Below are 21,239 nucleotides of genomic sequence, written 5' to 3'. Positions count from 1 at the left end.
CCAGCCTCCACATTGCTGGAGGAGGTGCTGACAACAGGGGGACTGGTGAAGGGGGTAGTTCGGGGGTTTACAGAGCTATTTTGATAGAGGAGAAGGCACCATTGGAAGGGATCAAAGCAAAGTGGGAGGAAGAGTTGGGAGAGGGTATGGAGGAGGGGTTCTGGTGTGAGGTGCTCCGGAGAGTGAACAGCTCCACCTCGTGCGCGAGGTTGGGGCTAATACAGTTGAAGGTGGTATACAGAGTACACCTCACAAGGGCGAGAATGAGCCGGCTTTTGAGGAGGTAGAAGATGTGTGTGAACGTTGCCGGGGGGGGGGGGGGGGGGGGGCAAAACCACATTCATATGTTTTGGTCCTGTCCAAAGCTGGAGGATTACTGAAAGGAGGTTTTTAGGGTAATCTCTAAAGTGGTGCACGTGAAACTGGACTCGGGCCCTCGGGAGGCCATATCTGGGGTGTCGGACCAGCCGGGGTTGGAAATGGGTGCGGAGGCAGATGTTGTAGCCTTCGCCTCGTTGATCGCCCGAAGGCGGATCCTGTTGGGGTGGAGAGGTTGGCAGGGGGACCAGTTGGAATTCTTGACTCCTGAGAAGGGTAAGTTTGAACTGAGGGGAAGGATGGAGGGGTTGTACAATTCATGGGCGTTATTCATTATGCATTTTGGATAACATCGAACATTAGTGGGTGGAGGGGAACTGTATGTGTCAATGGTGACTATGGGTGATTCCTGATTCCTTTTTGTTATTTGTTTATGTTAACATGCAGGCAGTTGTTTGGAGGTTGGTGGGATGATGGGATTGTTGTGGTTGATGTGGGGATTGAAATTATATTCGTTACTGCTTATTGTTTATTGTTGGTGGGTGTAAATTTGGGAAAAAATGTGAAAAAGGAGAATAAAAATATTTTTAAAAAACAAACAAGTGCAGGGAAGGAATGATAAGATAAAGGTGAGAAGATAGAATTGACCAGATAATTGCTGTAAATAATAACCCAAAAGAACTGTGCATGGAAAACACTTATGGCTTGGCAGTAAGCTGGAATGCTCATTGTTGGGAGTTAAAATTTATCCAATTCATTTGTTATTACCAATCACAATTAGACAAAAGAACAATTCTTGTCACATTTTGTACTTCCTTCCTTATCACAATCCAAGTCTGAAGCATTTGTTCCATGTGAAACAGCGATTTAGATGTACTTTTTTCAATTCAGGATACAATAATTGCCGCCTTCCTCTACAATGGGGCTATGGTAGCTCAGTGGTTATAATCTGGAGACGCAAGTTCAAATCCCGCCATGGCAGCAGAGGAATTAAATTCAGTCAGTTAAATGAATCTGAAATTAAAAGTTGGGTGTCAGTAATGGCGAACACGAGACCTACCCGATTTGTCATAAATCTGTTGTCCTTACCCGATGTGGTCCATATATAACTCCAGATACACAGCAATATGGTTGCCAATTAACTGCATTCTGAGATGACCTGGCAAGCTATTCTTGCAAAGATGACACCCAACAAACGCCTCAAGGGTAATTTGAGATGGCCACTAAATGCTGGCCTTGCTAGTATTCCATAAACAAAAGGAAACAAAAGGTAGCACGGTAGCATTGTGGATAGCACAATTGCTTCACAGCTCCAGGGTCCCAGGTTCGATTCCCGGCTTGAGTCACTGTCTGTGCGGAGTCTGCACATCCTCCCTGTGTGTGCGTGGGTTTCCACCAGGTGCTCCGGTTTCCTCCCACAGTCCAAAGATGTGCAGGTTAGGTGGATTGGCCTTGGTAAATTGCCCTTAGTATCCAAAATTACCCTTAGTGTTGGGTGGAGTTACTGGGTTATCGGGATAGGGTGGAGGTGTTGACCTTGGGTAGGGTGCTCTTTCCAAGAGCCGGTGCAGACTCGATGGGCCGAATGGCCTCCTTCTGCACTGTAAATTCTATGATTCTATGACTGGATGCCCACTTTGGGAATCATGTCTTTTCTGTGTGAAAGCATAATCCAGGCAAAGTGCCTCAACGACTACAGTCCGGTGGCCCTGACATCAATCATTCTGAAGTGCTTCAAGAGGTTGGTCATGAGACATATCAACTCCATACTCCTAGAATGCCTTGATCCACTGCAATTCGTATACCGCCACAACCGGTGCACAGCAGACACCATCTCCCTGGCCCTACACTCATCCCTGGAGCATCTCAATAACAAGGACTACAGATCAACTACAGATCCGCCTTCAACACCATAACCCCAGCCAAAGCTCATATCAAAACTCCAAAACTTAGGACTTGGCTCCTCTCTTTGCAACTGGATGCTCGACTTCCTGACCCATAGACCACAATCAGAAGGATAACCAACAACACCTCCTCCATGATAGTTCTCAATACCGGGGCCACGCAAGGCTGCATACATAGCCCCCTACTATACCCCCTATACATACACGACTGTGTGACAAAATTTGGCTCCAATTCTATCTCAGATTTGCTGATGGTACGATCGTAGTGGGTCGGATCTCGAACAACGATGAGTCAGAGTACAGGAGGAGGTAGGGAAGCTAGTGGCATGCTGTAATGACAACAATCTCTCCCTGGAATCTGGTGGTGGCCATGGAGTGGACGCACACAGGGCAGCTCCGGCTTGAAGGTGTTGGTTTGAGCTCTTTTTACCCGAAAGAGGGGTAATTTCAACAGGAAAGTGGAGCAGAAGATGTGGAGGAGACATTTCCCCCATGAGTGGAATGTCCATTGGTTACCAGATGCAGCAGAAAAAGGTTAAGGACCTGGTCAAGGAACTGGAGACCTGTGGCACGGATCAGCAGAGGGCTTTGAAACACGATAGCGATTGTTCATGATAATGTTTGAGAAATTGTTTGTTGACAATTGGGGGTTGAAAAGGGGAAAAGGCACAAACTGTGAACTGTGGGGCTGTTGATAATGTTTCTTGATACATGCTTTTGTACTTTAGTGTATGTTTTGTATTCATTAAAAAAAAACAATCTCTCCCTCATGTCAGCAAAACACTAGAGCTGGCCATAACTTCAGGAAGTGAAGTATCGTACGCACCCGTCTGCATCAATGGTGTCGAGGTGGAGCTTCAAATTCCTCGGTGTGCACATCACCAACAATATGTCCTGGTCCACCCATGTCAACGCTACGACCAAGAAATCACAACAGTGCCTATACCTCCTCATGAAACTAAGGAAATTCAGCACGTTCACATTGACTCTTACCAATTTTTACAGATGCACCATAGAAAGCATCCTATCTGGCTGCATCACAACCTGGTATGGCAAGTGCCCTGCCCAAGAAACTACAGAGAGTCGTGAACACAGCCTAGTCCATCATGTGAACCCCCCTCCCATCCATTGACTCTGTCGACACCTCCCGCTGCAGCATAAACAAAGACTCCTCCCACCCGAGTTATTCTCTCTTCCAACCTCTTCCATCGGGCAGGTCAAAAGTCTGAGAACACGCATCAACAGGTTCAAAAGCAGCTTCCTCCCCGCTGTTACCAGACTGAACTGATCTCTTCACACATCTTCTCTACGGAGCAGTGCTATACTCCGTATGCTTCACCCGCCCGCCTGTGCCTATGTATTTACATTGTGTATTTATGTATGCCCTGGGTTTTTTTTAAAATGTATGGAATGATCTGTTCGCAGAACAATACTTTTCACTATACCTTGGTACACATGACAATAAATCAAATCAGTAAAGGGCACCACGGTGGCACAGTGGTTAACTGCTGCCTCACGGCGCCGAGGATCCGGCCCCGGGTCACTGTCTGTGTGGAGTTTGCACATTCTCCCAGTGTCTACGTGGGTCTCACCCCCATAACCCAAAGATGTGCAGGTTTGGTGGATTGGCCACTCTAAATTGTCCCCTTCAGTGGGGGCCAGTTAGCTCAGATGGTTCGACAGCTAGTGTGTGAATCAGATTAGTGCCAACAGCACACTCTGGTTGTGGTAGATTTTCCATCGCGGGGATGTAACTCAGCGTAGAGCGCCTGCTTTGCATGTACGAGGCCCCGGATTCAAACCCCCGCATCTCCACTACGGACTGAGCTCAAATTGATATGTGGTGGGTGGAAATAAAACCCTTCACGCTTGTGCCAGCAGGAGGCAGTGGGCTTATATTGATTAGTGCCGGGGTTATTCGGGAGAGAAGCTACGGAGGCGCGCTTCAGCCAAAAGATGGAAGGGAGTGTGGAATAAATGAAAAGCAGCAGATGCCAGTAGAAGTCATATTAATAAACCTGAGATTGGTGTTTTGGCGGCACAGTGGTTAGCACTGCTGCCTTACAGCGCCAGGGTCCCAGGTTCGATTCTGACCTCGGGTGACTGTCTGTGTGGAGTTTGAATGTTCTCCCCGTGTCTGCGTGGGTTTCCTCCGGGTGCTCCGGTTTCCTCCCACATCCAAAGATCGGCAGGTCAGGCGAACTGGCCATGCTAATTTGCCCATAAATTAGATGGGGTTACAGGGCTAGGAGTGGGAGATTGGGCCTAGGTAGGGTGCTCTATCGGAGCAAGGGCCAGTGTAGACTCGATGGGCCAAATGGCCTCCTTCTGCACTGTAGGGATTCTATGATTCTATAAATTCGGAGCTGCTAGTACCTGTCAGTTTATTTTCTCATTCTCTCTCTGACCTGCCCGTCTCTGGCCTCCAACCGCATTTCAATGAAGCTCAACATTAAGTCAAGGGACAGAACCACATGTTTTGATGAGGCACTTAACAGACTTCCATACTGAGCACGAAGTTCAGGAATTTTAGATAATTTAAAAAAAAAAAAAGAGAGAAGTTATTTGATTCTGGATAGTACCAGAAGCCAGTGGTTGTTCTGGTAATCAAATTTACAACTCCTACATACCCATTGCTTGTTTTTAAATCACCATTTCATTTTGGCTTTCACCACATTCCTTTTACCATGTTAGCTCCTCTGCCTTCCACTTTATCAGAGACTTTTCCTTTAGTTCCTACCCACAGCCATCTCACAGTAGCCCCCACCAACACACCACTCACTCCACCGGCCCACTTTTCCCCGTCTCTCTACTTTCTGAAGATCTCTTACAACTCTAACCTCTTCCAGCTCTAATGAATGGTCATCAACCCAAACTGTTAACTCCGTTTCTCGCTCCACGGATGTTGCCTGGCTTTATGAGTACTTCAAGTAGTTCCATTTTTATTTCAGATTTCAAACATTCACAGCATTTTGCTTGTGCATTTTTGTGACATGTTCGATTGTGGCTTCCAATCTAGCATTTTTGAAAACTGAAGAAAACAAAAAAAAGGGAAATACTGACAGACACATACATAAACCGCGATTCAAATGGACCAATCCTCTTTCAGTCAAGTAATTTGGCATGTCTGCATCGATTCACAAACTTCTACAGATGTGCCATAGAGAGCACCCCATCTGGCTGCATTACAGCTTGGTATGGCAACTGCTCGGCCCAAGATCGCAAGAAACTGCAGAGTGTGGTGAACTCAGCCCAACGCATCACACAAGCTTGCCATCCTCCAATTGATTCTGTATACACCTCCCGCTGCCTCAGAAAGGCAGACAGCATTATCAGAGACCCCTCACATCCAGGCTTTGCTCTCTTCCAGACCCTTCCATCCGGCAGAAGATGCAGAAGTCTGAAGACTCGCACATCCAGACATAGGAACAGCTTCTTCCCCACAACGACCCCTCAATGACCCTCCCTTGGACTGGTCTGTACCCTGTAAGAACACTATTCACAACGCCCTATGCTGTTCTTGTTTGGCCTTGTTCTGCACTGTAACCAATCACTGTCAATGTACTCTGTCGATTATTCTTTTGTCTACTATGTACGTACTGTGTATGTCCCCTTGTCCCCAGAAAAATACTTTTCACTGTACTTCGGTACATGTGACAATAAATATTAATCAATCAATCAATAATAGGAAGATTGTGCATAGAAAGCCAATAAGGGGTCTATTCTCGTCCTAAATATTATATAGCTTTTCAACAATTTTGTAGCTAAGCCCAATATATTCATTCACCAACAATCTTCCTGATTTCAGTCCAAAATTTGTCTTTTAATAATTTGCATCAGTTTTACTTCACCCTACTTATGTAACTTGAAGTAACTTACCCGATTTGTTTTTTTACATACACTAAATTAAATACGAATGAAGTAACTACCATACATTTGTATATCATCTCTTAGATGTTTCTTCTAAAATTTGTAAACGCTAATTTCTCCAATCTTATTGGATAACAAAAGAAAAGCAGGGTAGTGCAGATGTTGGAAAACAGTAATATGTTGGAAATAATCAGGCTCTGGCTGAACCTGTGGAGAGTGAGAGAGAGTGAGAGAGAGCAAGAGAGAGAAAGAGCGAGAAAGAAAAGAGAGTGAGTGAGTGAGAGAGAGTGAGGAAAGAGAGTGAGTGAGTGAGAGTGAGAGTGTGAGTGAGAAAGTGTGAGAAAGTGAATGAGAAAGAGCGAGTGAGAAAAAGAGTGAGTGAGAGTAAGAGTGAGTGAGAAAGAGTGAGTAATTGAGTGAGAAAGAGTGAATGTGTGTGAGAGTGAGTGAGAAAGAGCGAGTGAGTGAGTGTGAGAAGAGTGTGAGTGAGAGCGAGCGAGTGCTTTTCAGGTCAGTGAATGTTCACAAGAACACCTGATGAAAGATCATAACAGCTAAACTATGAAGTACTCCTCCCTGTACAGATGTTGGCAGACTTGTTGAGTATTTCCAGCATTTTGTGGTTTGTATCTTGGTACATCAGAACTTTCATATTGAGGACCATCTTTGTAGCTCTTCTCTCTGTTCGGTCTGCAGTGTTAGAATGTCTTGGTGATTTAGAAATGTACAATTTGATCATAACTGCCACTAATTTGTACTTTACTGTTTTGGTTATGGTGTTAGCATCAAGTATTCCAAGAGTCCCGTGTTTCCGTCAGCTTTACCCATTGCCATTTCAAAATTGTTAATTCAATCTTTCTCTATGTTTGAAATGTTGTCATTCTTATACACTCATTCTTATACACACATATATTTTGTCCAAACCATTTAAAAAGGGAGGCAGTGGTGTAGTATTATCATCGCTGGACGAGTAATCCAAAGACTCAGAGTCATGTTCTCATGTACATGATTATGAGGGGCATGGACACAGTGGATAGGGAACAGCTGTTCCCCTTAGTTGAAGGGTCAGTTACAAGGGGACACAAGTTCAAGGTGAAAGGTGGGAGGTTCAGGGCGGATTTGAAAAAAATCTTTTTACCCAGAGGGTGGGATAGTTTGGAATGCACTGCCTGGGAGGGTGGTACAGGTGGGTTGCCTCACATTCTTTAAAAGTACCCGAATGAGCAATTGACATATCTTAACATTCGAGGCTATGGGCCAAGTGCTGGCAAACGGGTGTTGGATTGGCAGATCAGGTGGCTTTCATGCTGCAGTGCAGACTCGATAGGCCGAAGGGCCTTTTCTGCCCTGTATTTTTCTGTGATTCTGTGACCCGGGTTTGAATCCGACCACTGCAGACGGTGAAATTTGAATTCAATAAATAAAATCTGGAATTAAAAGTCTAAAGATGACCACAAAACCATTGACAATTGTTGTAAAAACCCATCTGGTTCACTCATGTCCTTTAGGGAAGGAAATCTGTCGTCCTTACCTGGTCTGGCCTACATGTAAATCCAGATTCACAGCCATGTGGTTGACTCTTGAATGCCCTCAGGGATGGGCAGAAATGCTGGCCCAGCCAGTGACACCCACGGTGGCACAGTGGTTAGCACTGCTGTCTCACAGTACTTTGAAACTCGGGTTCAATTCCAGTCTCAGGTGTCTGTGTGGAGTTTGTAATTACTCCCCGTGTCTGCTTGAGTTTCCCCCGGGTGCTCCGGTTTCTCCCACAGTCCAAAGATGTACAGGTTAGGTGGATTGGCCATCCCAAATTGCCCTTTAGTATCCAAAAGGTTAGGAGGGGCTATGGGGATAGGGTGGGGCACGGGCCTATGTAAGGTGCTATTACCTAGGGTCGATGCAGACTCGATGGGCTGAATGGCTTCCTTCTGCACTGTAGAGATTCTATGACTCTATGACCTACATGATCATAGTTTGACTATGCTAAATGGGATCGACTCAGAACAGACCAGGAAGTTCAAAACTAAGCTCAAAACTGGGCATCCTTGTGACACTCCGGGTCAACAGCAACAGAAGATTTATATTCTACCACAATTTGTATCCTCCTGTCCTGGCATAGCCCTCAACACACCATTGTCATCATTACCCTCATTGAGAAATGCAGAGGAGCACGTCGAGAGCAGCAATAGGATTCTCATTTCAAATCACTGATGAAGTCTGCGACATTGGTGCATTTCCCACACTGATTTATATACGGTCAAGTAGCACGCCTTTGGATTACATCAATCTTATTTATATTTCTTGCCATATTAGGATCACACACACACACAACTTGAATGAGTAAATATACGGCAAACTAGAACTCCTGATTTTCCTTTTTGGTAAGCTTTAATTCTCGATACTTTTGCAGCAATACCAAAGATTTCTCTTCAGAAATTCAGGAACCCTGTTTGCTTTTGATGTTATCGGCTGAATGTGGAATCACCGCTGAAAACGGTTTATAAGATGAATTCCCATGCATGGTTGTGTATCTACCTGTTGGTGAATTTGATTACAGAACTTGAAGCTATCGGCTGGTCACACACAATGTAGCATTTTTTTGCATTGAATGCCATCTCCGTATTGGTCCTGCCATTTTTGCAATTCCATAAGATCATCTTGCACTGATTTGATCTGATCTTGAGTTTTCTCTGATGCAAAGAAATATTATCACCAATCGCTATCAATTTTACTTTGCAATTCTGTGCTTCCATGAACAATGTTGGTCATCTTTGTTTCATTGGCAATTTGGCATTCTTTGTGACGTTAGGTTCCTCACTCTTATTAGGCCCTTGGTTGCCCGCTAATTCTGGTCAGCTTTTGTGTCTTCGACTGTGAAGACAGAATTTTACCAGCCCCTATGTGGCAAAATTGGAGGAAGCGTGGCTGGCAAAATAACAGGGAGCTATATCCAGAAGCTCCTCAGCACAATCCTGCCAGCCAGGTTTCCCAGCAACTGAGTGGCAAAGTGCTGGAATTTTAGCGATGGTGGGATGGCCCACTATTGTGGGGGAGGTTACTAGTGACATGGAAGCAGCCTGGGAGTCATTAGAGCTGCAGGCAAACACTACAGCCCCATCAATATGCCACCCTCCTCCCCGGCCAAGGGGTTATCTCTGTCCCTTTAAATTTTAATTTGTATTTAGCTGCCCATGACACCTTCATTCGAAATACCCCAATACCTTACCAGTCACCATCAATCCATGACCATCAATTCCTCTAATTAGGTCAGCAGCACCAGGATTCTGCTACCCATCCTTATTTGGATGATTGGTCCTCAGGCAGGCAATTACAAAGCCAGCTCTGGCAAAATCACTGAGCCAATCCCATTGCTGATAAGTGGGCTCAGGACCCTATTTTAACCCAACACCAGGGATCCTGAAGCCCATGGTAAAATTCAGCCAAATATTTGTTCAACATGTCATTTTTTTCATTCCCAATTATAATTGCTCATGTCTTAATCTCTAAGTGACCCACATTCACTTTTGCTACTCTATCTTTTTTTAACCTACTCGTAGAGCTCTCATTGGCTAATTTACTCTCAGGTTCTCTTTTCTCAGACTCTGCTAGTAATCAAATTCTCCCAAATTCTATGACCATTGCTCATCTCGTTGTAACTTTTAATTTAATTTCTCAATCCACTTAGCTGTCTCCTCATACCTTTGTAATTGGATTTAAGTTCAGTACTCTAGCTTTAGAGTTAGGCACATCACTCTCAACCCAACTTAAAGTTCTATCAAATTTTGGTCATTCTTTCCCAACGATTCTTTCACAAAGTCTTTACAATGGACGAGGCCGCCATTTGGTCCATCAAATCTGCACCGATCCCACCCAGGTCAAAACCCCCACCCTAACCCCGTAACCCCACCTAACCATTGGACACCTAATACATTGAACCCAAAGGGACAATTTAGCATGGCCAATCCACCTAACCTCACACCTGTGGACTGTGGGAGGAAACCGGTGAACTCGGAGGAAACCCACGCAGACACGGGAAGAATGTACAACTCCACACAGACAGTCACCCAAGGTCAGAATCGAATTCGGTTCCCTGGCGTTGTGAGGCAGCAGTGCTAACCACAATGTCACTGTGCTGCCCCATGAGATTAAACATGAGATTACTAATTAACCCTGTTTCCTGACCCAAAACAAGATTTAAATAAAAGAGCCTCGACCTGGTTGGTTCCATGATGTACAGTTCTAGGAAACAGTCTCGAATGCATTCCATGAACTCATCATCAAAACAACTTCTGGCAATTTGATTTGTCCATTCTATAAAATAAAATCTCCCCATGATTATCACCACTGTCTTTATTACAAACTCCTTTTCCTTATTCATTAATACGCTGGTCAACACTTACATCTACTGTTAGGGGGGGGTCCATAATATACTCCACCAACTTATTTTGATCTGCTTATTTCTTTCCTCTACCCCTACATATTCTACTTCCCGCTCTTCCAAGTCAAGATCCTTGCAACATCACGTTATTTTTTCACCTGATTTGTAAACAACCTACAACTAACGACTCCATAAATATGGGCCTCAGAGGAAACAAAATGAATTAATTGCACAGTGACGAGCAAAGAACTTCAACATGCCTCAGCTACTCCCTTGTGTACCTCGGTCGGATTTCTAAAAATAAAAATAATTGACACAATGGTTATTTACAAAACTAACTAAATCAACCTTCATTTTGTGAGACCTTTACATAACCTGTAACTGTATCGGAATATATCTATAGCCATTTTCCTCGAATTCCCAGTTTGCTTACACTCATTGCTGTAAATAAATTCTGTCATATTGAAATCTTAGATTTAATTTCCACACTTCTTTTCATCGGAAGTAAAAACAGCTCCAATGAAGCGGGGGAGAGGGGGTGGGGGTCTGATCTTTGTAGATCAATGCAAATTCAGTTTGGAGTTAATATAAAGAAATATTTTACAAAACTGCAGCTGATTTAAAAATACTGAAGATTGGAGAAAATAGCCAGGGCTTCGAACTGCAATCTAATGAATCCCAGCAAGCTATGTGCATACATGTGTGGATGCTGTGGAGGACAAGAGGAAGCTTGGCTGTTGTCCGGCATGATCAAATAGCCTTCCAATATACGGAGACTGGGCATGCGGGTGAGAGACTAGAGGTTTCCTGGAACCCATGGAACTGTACCCCGGCAGGAATTAGCTTTAATGAGTGGAAAGCATTAAAGGACTTTTTTTTAAAAAAAAAGTCATTCTGATTTTTGCACCAAAGACCTATTGGTAACAATAAGAAAAAGGATCATGGATATTCTAAACCAATAAAAACCCACTGAAAGCAACACAATGTACAATGCACAAGCATCACTTTCCCCTCAAGAATCATAAGTTCAAACTACATAGAACATTTCTAACCTTTTCTTTGCTTACCTGCTCCATGCCTTCTGCTGACATCCACTGCTTGTGCTAAGAGCACTCCTGTGTTCAATATTTGATAAGCCTTCACCAGGACATTACAAGCTGATCCAAACTACAACAATGATGCCAGGATATTTGCATCTTCACTGACAATGGTCATTGCCTTTTCATTTCCCAAAAGGTTGCTTCTGCAATATTGTCATTGGCTTTGCAATTTCTTCCCGCACATCATTTAGCAAGCTGGTCCATAATGTGTACTTATTGAACATGTACCACTGGCAGCCACCTCACCCCATTGCTACAGCTAAGACTGCCGCAACATTCTGTTCCCCTGTCCAACAGTTGGAGCATGTCCCGTAATCTCACACAGTTAAAACTAAGCTCCACAGGGGATATTGTTAACATGAACTGACAGCCATTCAGGAAATGACAACCGAGGTCAGCAGTCAATTGTGTTTGAGCTGGCGCTGCTCATGTTGTTATAATTTTAATACTTTAATTTGAGGGGAGGGAAATGAGCATGATTAATTTTTCGAACTGCATTTGCATAGATCAAGACACATTTTTATCACAAATTTCTGATTACATTTCTAAAATCTACTCAATGTGATGGAATAATAAAATATACGAGTTCTGAACTGTAAATAGATTCACTGTCCTGTTTCAATCTTTAAGGCCAAATTTTTTTGCCATAACCTCTTGCTTTGGCCAATGTATAGGTTTGCTAAATGAAACTATTTTCCTTCCACTCCCTCCCTTTAAAAAGAAACAAGGCTGATGAGAAATTACATAATTATTGCTTTTGTCATTCCAGGCACAATGGAGTTATCAACAATGAAATCTGCTTGATCTGATGTGGAGGATCCAAACAGTCACTTAACAAACCAAGTAAAAATGCTGAATGAGTATTCTAAAGGACTGCCAATTGTGAGTTCAAAAGGGTAATCTCCATCTCAGTTCGAATGTACGGTTTCAGGATACTTGATCCCCTGCACCCAAACCGAGGGGCTAAATGGCCTACTCCTGTTCCTACGTTAGTCCTTCAAAATAAACACAAACCCTCATAGACTTTCAACTTGAACCTCAAAGAGTTCAATTTAAATTGTCCCACTTTTGACCCTGCATACATTAAACTACTACAACTAATCGTAATCTGAATGATTGAAACCGAATGACAATCAGTAAGTCTTGCATGGTCCTCCAGCCAGCCTAGGTAATATGCCCTGCAGCTCAAAATCACCAGCCCAACACCCGCCGTGCCCCCCCCCCCCACCCCCCCCCCCCCCCCCCCCCCACCCCCACCCATGTGGGGACAAATTGCTGGAGGTATGTATTGGATAGGTGCCAACATGTAACATCTAAACCATACTCACCCAGTTTGTAGCAACCTACAAATACAAAACCTTTGATACGAACATAGCTCAGTAGAAAGATTAGGGTAATGAATTTTGATTTACATTAGTCACCCTGAACACAAATCCATTGCAAAGAAAACCAAAGAAGAAGCTGTGGATTATAAATGATCAAGAACCAACAGACTGAACTGCACACAGACTTCTTTTGGTTTACATGCAAAGACTTTTCCAAGATATCTGGCTTCCCTTCTGTCCATTTGGTCCAATCCCAACTCTGACAGCTAAGTTCATAATCAACACTGTGTTCATTAGCAAAACATTTAGGATTTCTGGTACATTTTTGGCTTTGATTATTTTTTTCCCCCTATGTGCTTCACCATGTCTTAATTATATTTAATATGTTACAGCATCATTTATTCACCTCCATATTACTACTGCTCTTTGGGGTTTTTGATATATCTGCTCACCACGGTAGGAAATATAGCCCCCATTTCAGGTACCAGTTATCAGCAGCAAACATACCAAGTCAAGTAGAGCAATTCAATGTAGGGTAAAACTTCCTGTATTTGGTCATTAACATCTCTTTGCCCCTGTTCCAAACTCCTGCAAGCTACTGTGTTTATTTACATTGAGGTAGATAGTTCCCTGTGGCGTTCTCTCAACCAATTAAAGCTGACTTGTCAACCAATCAACACCATCTTCTCCTGGTCTGTCTATTGTAGCGATTGTTTGAAATTTGGAAGAAGTTTGCAGTATAACCCTCAAAGTAAGAGATAGTTCTGGAATTAGAAGTTACCCAGCCAGATAATAAAAAGGGAAGCAACCCACTGTAATCTGGGAGCACTTGTGAACTATTTGCGCAAGAACTGTAATCATGGACAGTGTGAAGCATGACAAGTTAAAAACTAACAGATTATGATCATTAAGTTTGTTGATCGATTCTCCAAAATTAATAGATTATTTCAGCGAATGCACACATTTGTTACTTGACAAACTTGCATTCTTAGGGTTGCTTCCTATTACCTTTATACATTAACTTGGTTGGTGGCATTTCAGTACGTAGGAGAATGGTGTCCATGCAATCGCCTAAATGTCATTCCTGATTCTTTAGCTCTGGTCCTTAGCAGGCTTGCTGCTCCACAACCCTGTTCAAATTTGGGGTGCCTGCTAGAGCAGCGAGTCAATTCTGCTCCCTTACCTTGTCTTATTGTTTAATTAGAAAAAAACAAGGGAATTCCAAGGGGCCAACAGTTCTAGTAAAGTTGGTTGCTTCCTTTTTCTTGCCCTGTGGGATATATCCCGACATGCTGAGCTCCACATGTCACATTGTTGGGACACTTGGGAATTGTGGGCTGCATTACTCAGCAAGTAATAGTGGCGTGGAGCTTTGTGACAGGTTTGCACTTAAAAGCAGAAGTGTAGGTGCGATTGTTAATTGTTCTGGAATACATATATTTTCCATCCCCTCCTGCCGCTGGGATGTTTCAGTCCCAATAAAAGCCAATGGACTTTTCACTGAGGATCCAGCCACATGGGAGGGCCAGAAAATCCCAGCCACAGTCTATGTTAGGCAGCAAAAATATTACAATATTGCTCTGTTGCTCTAATATATTTTGTTAATGGTCTAGATGTAGTTATTCAGGGGCATGTTTTGCAGCCTTTCTGATGAAAAGATTTGTGGAGGTGACAGGACAGCAAATAATGCTCAGCTGCTTCAGAAGAATCTTGGGGGTTGTCTTGAGGTATTAGGTTCATGGCTGACAAATGATGCTCAACTTGGAAGATTGCTGTCTTATGTATTTGGGAAAGGTGTATGCTGAATGTGCATACACTCTGAGGGAAAAGCATTAAAGCAGTGGAGAAAGGAGGAAATGTGGGCGCTCCAGTGTATACATTTAACATACAATGCAATGTAGTAATAGCTAGAGCGAATATGGTGCTGGATGTATTTATTGGACAAATGGCTACACGGCAAAATATACTACTTTGTTTTTGTACAAAAACTTGATTGGTCAGTTAGAAAATTGCCCATTGGTGCTCTCCTCACATGGTGGGCGTTATTGAGGCTTTGGAAAGGGTCCAAAGGAGCTTCATTCGCTGTTTAAAGTGACTTAGTTATTATGACTAAAAGTGCTGGGACTCAACACTTTATAGAATTATAGATAGTGGGGTTAATTAATTAAGGTTTACAGGATGATTAAAGGAACAGACTGTATTCAAGTTGACATTTTGTTACAATTAAGTAAGTCAATGAGGACCCGGGTTGCAATTTTAAGTTGTAGAAGGACACAAGCTAGATAAAATTTCAGGAAATGCTCCTTTTTCGAAATAGTGGACCTCACCACCTCATGGTATGGATGCCATTTCTTGGAATTCTTTCAAGCAACAGCTGGATCCGTTAATGGTTATGCAGAGATCAGCTCGCACAAATGGTGGCTGCTGCATTGAATTCAAGGCCAGGGTAATCTTCCGCAATATTGAATAATAATAATCTTTATTGTCACAAGTAGGTTTACATTAACACTGCAATGAAGTTACTGTGAAAAGCCCCTAGTCGCCACATTCCAGTGCCTGTTTGGGTACACAGAGGGAGAATTCAGAATGTCCAAATTACCTAACAATACGTCTTTCGGGACTTGTGGGAGGAAACCAGAGCACCTGGAGCAAACCCAGGCAGACACAGGGAGAACATGCAGACTCCGCACAGTGACCCAAGCCGCGAATCGAATCCAAGCTGTGAAGCGACAGTGCTAACCACTGTGCTGCCGTGCTGCCTAACGGTGGGCATTTGTGATCGGCTGGCAGGATGGCGCTGGGAAGAGAGGAATTCAGTTGTTGTGTTGTTAAAAAAAGATTACAATTAAGGAACAATTTAGCATGGCCAATCCACCTAACCCGCACGTCTTTGGGTTGTGGGGGGTGAGACCCACGGAGACACAAGGAGAACATGCAAACTCCACACAGTCAGTGACCCAGGGCTGGGATCGATCACGGGTACTCGGCGCCATGAGGCAGCAGTTCTAACCGCTGTGCCACCGTGTCGTCCTGGTTGTTGAATTTTTAAACCTGTTTGTTCACCTTTCCTAGGCGATCATGTGACTGTGAGTGGGTTGGGGAGCGTTTATATTTTGTTGAACAGATATCACAATTATGTGGAATGGACAGAATGGACCAGATGGTCTGCCATCGTATAACAATCAATTACACGAAAGCTCGATCCAGATGTTACACGGTTAAAGTATTTTTTCAAACCACGAGATTAATTTATCAACAAGAACATTAGTGCTATTAAATATTTGATTTGATACATCTGTTCCACACTTTTGAATGTTTGGATTTATAGATACTTTTAACAGCGAATGTAATAAGCCGATTAGGGAATTGATTAAGTCAATATAACTTAACATAAAGCGACTGTAACTAGATGTGCAGGTTTAAATATGCCAGTGTTTATAAACTCAAAGCTAGCCAATCAGAAATGGAAATGTACTGACTCATGTTTTGTTTTGGTATGTGCCTGTTCGTATAGCGATTAGAAATTTTAACCAAACAATTATTCAATAATCAACCAACAATATTTGCAGGGGATCAGTCAATTTCACACACTCCATTTTAAATGCTCTCATTATCCCAGTCACCATGCGGAAATATCTTACACTCTGTAGACAACAATTTAATGCTAATTGTGTAGAAAGCTGATTTTATAATGATTATAATGTACATGTCAACATCAAGAGCAGCACACGATTTAGGTCAGGTTCATGATGGCGTTCTTTTGTTGTCGACGTTGCTTCATTCTGTTGACAGCCGTATTGAGGAGGTCCAGGGCTCAACATCGATGGGCTTGACTTTCTGGCCCAAGTGACAGGTGATCTCTATGCCTGACCCCTCCACTTGGATCAAGATGAGTTCAAAGAGTTAAATGCTCTCAGTGCCTGCACCACTAGAAGCACGCTTTGGGCATCAATAGTAGTTATTCATTTGTGTCGTGTTGGGTGTTCTGATGCACAAATGATCCAACACGGCTGTAGATGGTACAACTCTGTTTTATTGTCTAATCAACGGTAACAACTAACTACTGGCTTGGGTACATGCTTCACCAGCTAACCTGTGGACCCAGCCCTATCACTATATTAGTGAGGCACTCAACACATGATCTATGTCTGAGTGGCACACTGTGAGCTCTATGCTCTGAGCTATCTCCTGGTAGAATGAGCGGGAACTGTGGTGTTCCCTGTTTTATAGTGCGTGTGCTCTCACTGGTGATTGGCTGTGATGTTATGTGTGTGCTGGTTGGTCCAACTGCCTATCCATCAGTGTGTGTGTGATTGCACCATGATATGCTGATCTGGATATCATGACAATTTGTATGGCTCAGTCACAGATTGGGAAAATTAGGCACGAGATCTTTCAAGATACTTTTGCATTTCTAAATAAAGCTATATCTAATACCTTTACAAAATACTTGACCAATAAACACCCTTCAAACTGTATGTGCTAAATTTATTGCAGATCTGTACCTTGAAAGCATATTTGCGACTTATATGATCTTCCTGTTCAACTGGTGCGATTACATAACTAGGCAAAGGAATGCTGCCCAACACGGTTTCCTCTCTGCTATCTGTGTAATACAAAACAAACAACAAAGTTTTCAGTTCTTTTCATATACTTCACATGCTTAGACATTCACAGGGTGAAAACTTTTCAACAACTTGACCAAAACGCAACAGCACTCTGATTTTTACTGAGACAAATGTTCATCAAAACAGAGAAATTGATTCTTCTCCATTTCTCCATAATTAGCTCCTCTTATACAGAGGTCAATGAATCATACTAGGGATTGATTCCATGGGCCCAGCAGCCATCCCATACTTTACCTACACAAGACTCAACATTGATGGTGGGTGTGCTATTCAAACATGGGGGGGACATCAAAACGTATTCTGTCATTAATAACCATACAGACATATGCACTTTGCAACAGTTGCTTCTGATATCAGTCAGAAAACTCTGACTGATTCCCTCTCCCAACTGAAAGATTTTTTTCTCCAGTTCAACTGAAATATTCAAAGGTTTTGCGATGCATTTTCAAATAGCAACCAAGCCAGAGTTAGAACAGATTTTCATTGATAAAATCAATGGTACATAAAAATGTAAAAACACCTTCTATTAAACACTTAACAGCAACATCAGATTAGTTATCACCCTTCCTTTTTAATTAAATTAAAAATTGTGTGTATTATCTATTCCTCAAATCATTCACATGAATTAAACATGAACCTAGCAATGATAACAGAAAATCTACTGAAGTCATTTGTTTAATAATCTGTTTATCAGAGACAGAATCAGCAATCAACATAATCAACGTTCACAAAGTAAATTGCTCCTCTCTCTCCTCTCTAGATTTTCTATCTTCTCATCCCCTACAACTACCCTAGAATATGACTCCACATGCTCCAGCACACCTCCAGGATTTCAGCCCGGGGTTCATGTGCAAACATAGGTTTCAGATCCTTGATACCTATCTGACCAAGAGTGCTAAGGGAAATAGCTACTGAAAAATGATCAAATAATTATCCTAGCTTACTTTTTTCCTCCCGACCTGCAGAGCACAGTGATTAGGAGAATGCACACAAATAAATAAAAGTTTGTTATTATAATATTGATGAGGTTCCATGCTTATAAATTGTTAGCATGGATAGGAAATTCAAGATTCTGGGGAGGATTCTCCGCCGGCAGGATGCTCCATATTGTCGGCGCCCGGGGGTTTCCAGACAGCGTGGTGCCGCCCCACAATGGGAAACTCCATTGTCTGGCCGGCGTAATGGAGAATCCCGCCGGCAGATCGTGGCAGAAATGTGGCACAGCGGGGCAGAGAATCCAGCCCTATAAATCACCATTGCACGTTCACTTTTGACAGGTATTATTAATAATAATAATAATCTTTTTATTGTCACAAGTAGGCTTACATTAACATTGCAATGAAGTTACTGTGAAAAGCCCCCAGTCCCAGCATTCCAGCGCCTGTTCAGGTACACAGAGGGAGAATTCAGAATGTCCAAATTACCTAATAGCACGTCTTTCGGGACTTGTGGGAGGAAATCCACGCAGACACTGGGAGAATGTGTAGACTCCGCACAGACAGTGACCCAAGCCGGGAATCAAACCTGGGACCGTGGAGCTGTGAAACAACAGTGCTGCCCAATCCTCTGTGCTACCATAATGCCTGATTTGAAAGGAATTACATCAAGGAACACTTAAGGGCAGATAATTTCAGATTTGGAAGGGGAAAGGGGGCAGGGCGTGAATTGTACAGGCAGCAAATACAAATATGCTGGGTAATTTGAAAATAGCCCTGAGTTTAATCATTTTAACAGCTCCAAGGACCTTAAACTGCAGTATGAAAATCATGAATTCATGGAGGATATGAAAGAGAGGATAAAGTCTGTTTCAGTGGCATGATCTGAAGTTATTTAAATCCCAGCCATTTAAAAACAAAGGAAAACATGTCCATTGAAGAAAAAAAGCACTGCTGGAGTGCATTGATTGACAGGCCATCTAGTGCAGTTTAGAAAAACACATTAATATCTGTTTCAATCGACTCCATTGTTTACTTTGCCCAAAGGTTCTTATTACAGCTGAGCATATTATTAATGCTTGGCTGAGTTTCAAAAGGTAAAAAAAAAACACTCATCGCAGTATGGGCGCTGAGTTCACAGTTTAATTGATAGTTTTAAGAAGATATTAAAGGATTAGCTATAATTGATGTTGGTACTGAATAGAAATGGATTTGTTTTTATCATGGGTTAACCACTTGGCAGGGGGGGGAATTTGAAATCTTTGAGTTGGTATCATAAATGAGAGGGTTTTTTCTGTATTGAACATGTATGAGTGATCGCTCTATTGGAAGTTTACCTTTTCTTTCCATCTCCTTATGGCTCCTGACATCTGCTCAAAATGGATCCGGAGCGAGTGGCTATGGGGAAATATGGGGAGGGAGGGGATTAGAGGGCTTAATAGCCGTTGTCTCAAAAGCTGAAGTGGACCTTTTAGCCTGCCCACCTCAACACTCGCCTCCCTCTGATGTAATCTGTGTCTTGCGTCTCGAGGCAACAGGCCTGACTCATTTACATCACTCCCTTCCCCAAACGAAATAGGCAAGTCTGCTGAGTCGGGAAAATTCCCGACTTGATGGTGAAAATCCCTTCATTCCAATAGTCAGTCAGTGTATGGTATTCCAACTTGTCTTTTTAAAGAAGTAAGCGCCATTCTGGTACTCACCTTTATAATAGAACAGGCAATATTCAGAGAGTGCGAACCATCGGCGTTTCCACAGCCTCATTCCAGAACTGTCCTACAAGCACAAAGCAACAATCATCCATCAAGTCGTAGCAACTTTAATAAACACAACAAAGGTGTTGATATCCCTGCAACACATCAGAGATTAGAAGAGCAGATGGAAGTTAAGCAAGATGTAACAGAATCCAGATTGCTGCAATTCCTTTGACTTGCAATCCAGAGAAGAGTGTTTTCATTCTTAGGACTATATGTTGAGAAACTATCCATTGTGGAGAGTTCCTGTGAACAAATAGTACGATAATTCTAGCTCTGCTGCCTTAACATATGCAGTACTTCCACCCTCCTTCACATGCTGGGACTGATTTAGCATAGTGGGCTAAACAGCTGACTTGTAATTCAGAACAAGACCAGCAGCGCGGGTTCAATTCCCATACCGGCCTCCCCGAACAGGTGCCGGAATGTGGCGACTAGGGACTTTTCACAGTAACTTCATTGAAGCCTACTTGTAACAATAAGCAATTATTATTATGCCAGTAAGATAGGCTGTGCAGGTGCTGTCTGATGTACATCACAGAACAGCAAAACTTACTTTCTTTCCTTATATTATTTCCTATGTGCCTAAAAACAAGTTGCAAAACTTATAAGATGCCAAAACATTAATAAGTGTCTAAGTTTGAGGCATCCTTGAGTTTGAGGTCCAAATGGCCTTCCTGGCCCCCTCTCTGATTGGCCTTGGTGGGACCAACAGTAAAACTCACTGGTCAAGAAGATGCAAAGATTGAGATAAATAAAACAGAGGGATATAGGAAGAGGGGGAATTGGTCAAATTAGGTCCAAAAATAAGAGGGGAACGAAAAATACAAGTGAAAGTGAGGAAAAGGGAAAATATTATTTCTTAAAAATCTGACAACTTAAATCTCCAACAACAATTTGCCCCCCCATAGGAATGAGACTGAACAGTTTATGTATTTCCCCTGTGGGCTGGAGAGATTGATTGCCATAGTACTCATAAGGATCACATCATTAAAAAGGCATTTACACCATTATGAAACTTATATTT

The 21,239-nt window shown here is 42.7% G+C and overlaps 1 protein-coding gene across 13 annotated transcripts in view; it reads right to left on the bottom strand.

The window, feature by feature from the left end:
• The window catches only part of plekha7b (pleckstrin homology domain containing, family A member 7b), a 713,202-nt gene that overhangs the window by 189,167 nt on the left and 502,796 nt on the right, over nt 1-21,239 (bottom strand). For 12 of the 13 annotated variants that reach the window (XM_072466383.1, XM_072466384.1, XM_072466385.1 and 9 more), the window contains 2 exons: nt 20,162-20,234; nt 17,401-17,501 (listed from right to left, as the gene is read on the bottom strand). In XM_072466383.1, coding sequence (XP_072322484.1) covers nt 17,401-17,501; nt 20,162-20,234 — 174 coding nt within the window. Of the gene's footprint in view, nt 1-11,537; nt 11,704-17,400; nt 17,502-20,161; nt 20,235-21,239 lie in introns of those variants that run through there. The other variant, XM_072466395.1, reaches the window with a different exon arrangement.

The sequence above is a fragment of the Scyliorhinus torazame genome, chromosome 10 (genome assembly GCF_047496885.1).
Source record: "Scyliorhinus torazame isolate Kashiwa2021f chromosome 10, sScyTor2.1, whole genome shotgun sequence".
NCBI lineage: Eukaryota > Metazoa > Chordata > Chondrichthyes > Carcharhiniformes > Scyliorhinidae > Scyliorhinus > Scyliorhinus torazame.
This window is presented reverse-complemented; position numbering and strand designations above follow the sequence as displayed.